We start from the raw sequence: 8,222 nt of genomic DNA, 5'->3' as shown, positions 1-8,222 counted from the left end.
GAAATCTTTAAAAGAATTGGAAGGGATAAGTGATCAAGGCATATATATGTGAATTTGGAACTGTGTTCCTGCTTCTGCCTAGACAAAGGCCTACTGTTAGGTTAAAAAACCCCAAACAAATAACAGAAAACACCAGAAAACCCCCCAAAAAACAATCCACCACAAAACACAAAAGCTAGTAACTTCAAGCATGTATTTGGTTTATGTGGAGAAGTGTTCAGAGAACAGCTTGCCGTCTTAAGACCCTCACAGTTGGTGCTACCTCTCTTCAACTCTATGAAATACACTCTGAGAAACCCCTGTGGCTTTTGTGTTATTCTGGTGAAACAGCTGGGGTACAATAGTATAACTATAATAATGGTCTTTATTATAATCAGAATAATAGATCTTGATGTGAGAATGTATTTCTAGTTTTTGGTAGTTAACATGTGTGCTGCTGTGGTAGAAGTCACAACTGAAATGAGTAAAGTAAAAGCAAGGGAAGATGCCTCTAGTTCCACTTGTACATTACCTCAACTTAGGTTGCACCATTCAGCTTTTAGCACTGAAGATGGTGTGTTTTGTGCACTTACCTTAACTCTTAAAGAGTAATTCAGAAGTCTCCTTACTTCTTAGAAATAAAGCTTGAAATTAATAATAGTGACTCTGAGCATCATACTGTTAGAATCCTCTCAACACCTGGGTACTCTAAAAAGCAGTGTTGTCTTAAATGCTGGCTGGAATGGGAGGAGGTTACCATTTATAGCAAATATGATGTGTTCCCTGGAACATTGACACTGGGGTGAAACAGATCCTACCTAACTTTTTTTCTTTTGCTATTGGTTACTCCTATATGCTTTTTGTCCATGGTAGCAAAATCCATTTCTCCAATGTGAGCACAGTCTTCTGTGTCCTTTCTTACATCCTTACAGAGCAGGTTGTATTACTCATCTGAAGCTCTCTTTCCAAATGTTGCAGATTTATGTTTTTGTTAGAGAAATATAACCTGAAAATATAAGTACTTAATTTTTACTTTGTTTTGAAACATCTGATCTTGAAGCTTATTTAAATTGGTAGCTTAATCTTTTGTCCCTCTCTCTGTCAGTATAAAATGTTGAGGTTCTGTGGTTCTTGGTTTTTGGTTTTGGTTGGCTTTTTTTGGGGGCGGGGGTGATGAGGGGAGTGGCATGTTTGTTTGGCTGGGGTTTTTCTATGTATTGGGGTTGATTTTTGGAAGCACAATCTATTTCAATGCAGAGGGGATGTTGTATCGACTATTTTCTGGTAGATGTTATTTAACAAGGAAAATCATTGTTACAGTAAAGCTTCTAAATCTGTTTTCTTTTAATCTGTTTTTAGATCAGCAGGTCAGAAAGTACAAGACTGTTACTTCTATCAAATTTTTATGGACAAAAATGAGAAAGTTGGAGTCCCGACAATTCAGCAGTTACTAGAGTGGTCATTCATCAACAGCAACTTGAAGTTTGCAGAGGTCGGTGACAGCTGTTTTGCAGTTAGTGATGATACTTGGATGTTTGCCCATTTAGCAATGGAACAAGAGTGGGATTTTGGTGTGAAAACAAAATGTGGACATGTTTTTGCAATGGGAGTGCTACGCAGTGGTACAGGTTGCCTATGATATAGAAATATTTTAAGGTTGCCCTAATGACATATATCCTTTGGCTGAACAGACCAAAATAATTTAAGTCAAGAATTACTAAAAGAAAACTTCTTAGTTGCTGCCAGTAAGTTGCTCCAAGAACTAGTATTTTGAGATCCCTCTGTAAAAACCTTTACAAAGCAAGATTCCCCCCTGCCATGGGGGAGTGTCGTCCAGTACATTTACTATCCTACTTAAGTATGACTGGAACTTACGACATTTGACAGAGGTTTAGATGCCACTTTCCTGTTGTTTGTTTTGGTTTTTAGCTATAGTTTCTCTCAAAGACTTCTCTTTCGCTTACCCTCTTGTTAATTTTGAAGTCAATGGACTGCAAGTTTTAAGTAACACGAATGTTTGTTGCATTAGACATATGTCTCTAAATTCAGGTAATTGTCTATCTCAAGCTTGTTACATTATATTCTGGCAATTTACCTAGGCACCGTCTTGCCTGATCATCCAGATGCCTCGGTTTGGAAAGGACTTCAAAATGTTCAACAAAATTTTTCCATCTTTGGAATTAAATATAACAGACTTACTTGAAGACAGTAAGTATATAACATTGTGTTGTATGATGGAAGATTTGTTGATAGTGGCTTGGCAGAGTGAAAGTTAGTACACCTGGTAGTTTGGGGGGTTTGTTTGGTTTTTAATTAAATATTTAACCAGATAGTGAAAGATGCTCAGGCTGAGGAGAAAGGAAAGATTACTGGCTAGAATGCTGAATGCTATTTTTTTTCTTACGTATGTCAATTAAAAGCTATAATTCAGAAGAATATAGAATATAACTTGCTAATATGTTGCTTATAACTATATAGAATATAACTTGCTTGAGTATCTGTACAACTGAACTTTTTTATTTCGAGACAGTGTTGTTAAAATTATAGCAGCAAAACAATTCATTAATATGCAGGTAGGAAATCTTAAAAGCTAAGTAAGTGTAGCACTGAGATTGGTTAACAGGTATTCACAGTGTTGACTGTGTTTCATTGGTCTTCATCAGTTTGTGCTGCTTGTTCCTAAGCTTTTTGTCAGAGTTCATCAAACCAGAAGAAGAGAACATGAGATTAGTGTGTAAACATGCAGCCCCTAGCGATGGTGCATTTTTCAACTATAAATTGATCGCTTTTTTTGTGACTGAATTTTAAATTGCATCACCTAAGGAAAAGCACACAGTTTTAAATGTGAAATAAGAATTCATAAAACCACTAAAATTTTAGAATAATAATCTCTGAAACTGTCTTGGCCGTCAGCTTACAATATTTTTTATTTTATTTTTTTTCCCTGGTGTTGACAGAACTAGGGGCTAAGCTAGCTGGACGAATGTAATGAAAGAGAACTAACTTGATGTAAAATCCTGCTTTCACTTGTTCATGCAGTTGATAGAACTTACTGCTTTGCAACTTCCCACTCTAAGTGGTTTTCTCTTATTCCACATTATTCTAAAGAAAAGTTAAATACTCTGATACGTTTCTGCTTTGCTTGGCAGTCTGGTTCTAGCTTTTTTTTAATGTAGTGTTTTTTTTTTTTTTTTTATTTCAAGTAGTAATCATCACTCCTTTATATACCCCTAGTCTTAAAAAAACAAAAAAAGCCTCCCCAAATTGGAGAGTAATACCTTCTTTTAAAATGCAGCTCCCAGGCAGTGCCGCATATGTGGAGGGCTCGCTATGTATGAGTGCAGAGAATGTTATGAAGATACTGATATTTCTGCTGGGAAAATCAAACAGTTCTGCAAAACATGCAATACCCAAGTAAGCTGTTGTCTTTGTTACTCTACAGAGGTTTAACCCAAATGGTGTATGCTGTAATAATTGAAAGAAAGGCATAATAGCAGAGTGAGATTTTTCTCACCAGCACTAGTGTGACTGTGCTCACCAGATGACAAATTAGGGACTCCACTTGGCCCTGCAATGTGTTCACTGATGATTTCTTACTAAAACATGGCAACTGCCAGATCCAGGATGGAGTACAGTGAAGAGGTAATCATAAGCAAATTGGAATCTGTTTACTGTTGCCTGCTTTAAATCATAATTTTACATAGATTGTTACTGTAAAAGTCGGTTGGAGAAACTCTCTAAGACTCAATTTGGAGTTTTAGAAAGCAGCATTCTTTATTGCAGCACTGGGCACACACATGTGAATTGTTCCACAAAGGTGAGTGCACCTGTTACTTGCCAGCTGCAGCTGTATATTTAGCATATTCAGGCATATTTACAGCTTTTCCAGGATACTATTTACATATTCATGAGATTTCCATGAACTAATTATAATATTTGTATCCTAATTAAGCATGCTAATTCTTGCTGAGTGAGGGTCTCTGGTGGTCCCCTATAGTCTTCCTCACTGTTTACTGAATGACCTCAGTGCTTGCACACACTTGCAAGGTCCTAGTGCCGAGTTAGCAGCTGGTATGTGATTACTTCTGTTCTGTTCCAGTCTTGTTCCATGTTGGGTGCCACTCTGTTATCTTGAGGGCCAGCATCCCTGGTCTTATTTACTGTCTCCTTAGTTGTTATCAGTCCCGTGATGTTCCTTCCCCCATCAGCCAAACATTCCTTTCTCTCTACGTGTAAGTTAGAAAAGTTTGGTCTATTCTACTATGTTAAAGGCACACACACTATTGTTGGTTTAAAATTTAAGCCTACAATATGGTACCCTGTTTGAATAGATAAATTCATGACAGTACCGCTTAATTTTGAGCTGTTTGGTAACTTTCATGAAGTTGTCATAGCCATGGCTTATTTTCAAGTCTGAGCAGAGTACAAAATTGTTGCATTAAATCTGGCCTCCCTTCTAGCTTTAGATTTGAATTTTCTGGGCAATATTGAACTACAGTAGTGGGGAAAAGTCTGCTGCTGTTGTTGCAGCTCCTTCTCTAATGCCATTAATCTTCAGTTCAGCAGTAATGTTCTTTTTAGCTTTGTCTGCCACTGAAACAAATAATCTTATGGGGTGGTTTCTCTCTTCTGAAATATTACTTCAATTGTAGGTTCATCTTCATCCAAAGAGACAGAGTCATAAATTCAATCCATTGTCACTACCTAAAGACCTGCCAGACTGGGACTGGCGACATGGCTGCATCCCTTACCAGAAGATGGAGTTGTTTGCTGTTCTCTGCATAGAAACAAGCCACTATGTAGCTTTTGTTAAATATGGGAGGGATGACTCCGCCTGGCTCTTCTTTGACAGCATGGCAGATCGGGATGGTAGACCTTTCATTTATTCCTATTATTTTTCTCTTTATTTTCTCTTACTAGTTTGAATTTCAGTGCCCATTTCTTAAAGTGTTGGGGATATTAATATTGTTTAACTTGATGCACGTGATGCTGGGACAGTAATCTTGACCCAGCCTTACATCAGTGCATTGATTTTATAGCAGCCACTTATTTTCATGATCTGAATTTCACCTCTGTTGCATGGATATGTTGGTAAGTAGCTGGTATAGCAATAAGTGCACAGGTTTTCCAGTGGGACTCTTAGACACTTTTCTATACTTTGCAAGTTTGACAGAGGGAATTAATTTTAAATAATCAACTGCAGGAATGTGTTTTTTCAAGCTATATTTAAGTGGATGTACACAATGATTGGATAGCATGCAAATATTTTTATTGCTTTTGCTTAAATGACTTAGCGTAGGTGTCTTTAGAATAAAAGAAATAGTCACACATTACAATATTTCTGCCTTTCGTTTGAATCTCTTTAGGGTTATCAGTGGAAAACTGTTACTCTGTAATAATACAAATGTCAGTAAAACAAGTGTTCTCTTAGACACTGCTGCATTAAATACTGTTTAATTCTGGTGCCTGAGAAAAACAGCAATAGATGACATGTCAGACTCATAGCAACAGCTCTTTGCATGAAGAATTCTTGAACCCTCATATTACAGTGTGATTTGGTGGGGGGCAAAGAGTCTTGCCTCCTGTTGAAAGAAGCTGCTGCAGGATTAAAGTCTCTTTCTTGTAACAACCAGAAGGCAATCAAGCTTTGTTTCAGAGTACTTGGAAACATGTACGACTAGAACCAGTTTATTTCAGGAATGTAGATCATACGAGATACTCACTAGGTATGTGTCTTACTGATATTAGGGTTTTCTGTATCTGATAATTTTTCCAGCTGGTTCTTTAGCTATAAACTAAAAACATCTACTGGGGAACAGTGTCATGGATGTTCACACTTGTGTTGTCTGAGCATTTGTGTGCTCATTTAAATGGCCAGGAGCAAACTCTGACTTAGTCTGACAAGTCAGGTACAGACAAACATGGTTTATAAATTCATCAGCCATTAGCAGTTGTCATATTACTGACCAATGCAGTAGCATTTGTATTCAGGTCACCCTCCCACAGTCATACAGAATTTTTAGTGTTAATGAAAACCCAAAGTTCTCGCTCTGGTGGGGTGTTTGGGTGGGTGTTTTGTTAGTAAACACTACAAGATAGTCTGACACCAAAGGTGATATTTTTCTTGACCAGTGCACTTTCTTAGATGTTTACCCTGCAGTAGACCAGAAAGGCATGTTTAGATTTTTTTAGAAGGCATTTTCAATAACTGGTGATGCTGTCATAATGAAAGTACATTTCAAAGAGTGAATACATGTAGATGCTATCCTAATCTGTTGCTCTTTCTTTCCTTATGGTTAAAAGGAGGTCAGAATGGCTTTAACATTCCACAAGTTACCCCATGTCCAGAAGTTGGTGAATATCTGAAGATGTCTCTAGAAGAATTACACTCGTTGGATTCCAGAAAAATTCAAGGTTGTGCACGAAGACTACTTTGTGACGCGTACATGTGCATGTATCAAAGTCCAACGATGAGTTTATACAAATGAACAACGGCCTCTGGAAGACTGAGGAAACAGTACAGAGTTGTCGACTGCTGCATTTGCTGCAAGTTTTGGTTAGTTTTAATGCAACTGTTGCTGGCAATGGAAGAAATTGACTAGAGCAAAAGGATCACCGTTCCAAAAATTACATGTGGAGTTCTGTAATTGAAGTATTTAAGCATTTTGCACTCTAGGAAGTGTGCGTGTGTGTGTTTGTTTTATAAACAAAGTCTAAGTGAAGTTACTAAAAATTAAAAGCTTTAAGTGCATTGATTACAGACCGACTTTTTTGAAATGTTAAAGGTGGAATTATGTCAGGAGAAACCTCCTTGGTCCATTGAGCATGTAAGGATACACAGGGTTCTTGCTCAGTCTGTTTCTGTGGACCAGGGATAGTGATTCTTTTCTGTTTCTCTGCCCTCCACCCCACCACTTCTCTGCACTGTCGGTCTTCTTAGCACCATAGATTCTCGCTTCAGTAGAGAGAACAACTTCAGTTTTACCAAGATAAATTTTAGACTGTTCATTGCATATTAATTCTATTCTGTATCTCTCTACTACATTATTTTCATTCACGCATTTCTTCTTCAAAAGTTAACGTTCATTTAAAGATCTGAATTCCTATCTTGTGCAAAAAAATTTTTGCAGGGGAAAAGGAGGAGGGGGAAGAGGGTATTAAGGGGAAGCATAGTTGCTGAAGTACAAAATTAGCAATGAAAGTCAACAGATGTCTTTAACTGTCTATTTTTAATGAAACAAATCAGTCTGGAGCAGAAGAGCAACTATATACAAATGATTCGAGAATCAAACAATAAAATAGTGGGTTGCCTCAGGGAATGTTACTGAAGTGGATTCTAGACCTTGGTAAACAAAACTGACTTTTCTGCAGTACACTGAGTGACTATCCCAGAATCTGTTGTACATCTGGCTCTTCATTTCAGGATTACTAGTGATGAATATTAGAAGTCTGCTTGGAAAGATGGAAGTATAAATAAAAGTAGATCAGACTTTTACTGTATACCAAGTATTTAATGAAAACTGACTTGAAAAGCTGCAAAACCTGTGAACCTGTGTTGATGTAAAATATTAATCTGAGGTCTGTTGCTTCCTGTTTGCAGTGAAATACTGTTTTAGTTACTTTTTAGCTACTTCTGTCTACACTGACTAGCAAACATGCAACTATATGTATACAGTAAAATCTGGCTGTACAAATTGCATATATGAGCTGTACAGTTTCAACTAAGATGTTTTATATGGAGAACTTCCTTTTTGGGATCAAGTCTATAGAAGGAGAAGTCACAAAATACAACTTGGAAAAAGCAGCTTTTTTTAAAGACAATGGAGACTGATCCCCTGTTGTAGAAAATACGATTACTTTGTTCTTGGAAAACCTAGAATCTTCCTTTGGGACACACTTAACCACAGAAGAATATTAGAGATCTGAAAGCCGCTTAAAGGACTGACTTGGAAAGCAAGGGGTGCTGAGGGAGTTGATCTGTTCTGTTAGCTGCTGCATGAAGTGTGCTCTAATTTTTCATTCTCGAGCAAGAAAGTTGTTAGACGTGTCACTATTGCTTTTGCCTTTGCTGGTCTCCTGGCTTCCATGCTCCCTCACTTTACTTATCTAGTCTATGCTCCTTGGCAAACCTCTTCCTTTAGTTTCAGTACTACTGCAAGCTCTTGAACTCTTTCTCTCCTGAAAAATTACAGTGAGGGTTTAGGTGATGGATTCTGTAATCATCTGTCAGTGGGTGGGTTATT

General features: G+C 37.4%; 1 protein-coding gene across 1 annotated transcript in view; it reads left to right on the top strand.

The window, feature by feature from the left end:
* Positions 1-6,467, top strand: part of CYLD (cylindromatosis (turban tumor syndrome)) — a 19,889-nt gene extending 13,422 nt beyond the window's left edge. Inside the window, exons 12-16 of the mRNA XM_010023648.1 lie at positions 1,339-1,471; positions 2,079-2,187; positions 3,275-3,393; positions 4,632-4,848; positions 6,283-6,467. Coding sequence (XP_010021950.1) covers positions 1,339-1,471; positions 2,079-2,187; positions 3,275-3,393; positions 4,632-4,848; positions 6,283-6,467 — 763 coding nt within the window. The remainder of the gene's footprint in view (positions 1-1,338; positions 1,472-2,078; positions 2,188-3,274; positions 3,394-4,631; positions 4,849-6,282) is intronic.
* Positions 6,468-8,222: the final 1,755 nt, after the last annotated feature.

The sequence above is a fragment of the Nestor notabilis genome, unplaced genomic scaffold (genome assembly GCF_000696875.1).
Source record: "Nestor notabilis isolate BGI_N333 unplaced genomic scaffold, ASM69687v1 scaffold17001, whole genome shotgun sequence".
Classification (NCBI taxonomy): Eukaryota; Metazoa; Chordata; class Aves; order Psittaciformes; family Psittacidae; genus Nestor; species Nestor notabilis.
This window is presented reverse-complemented; position numbering and strand designations above follow the sequence as displayed.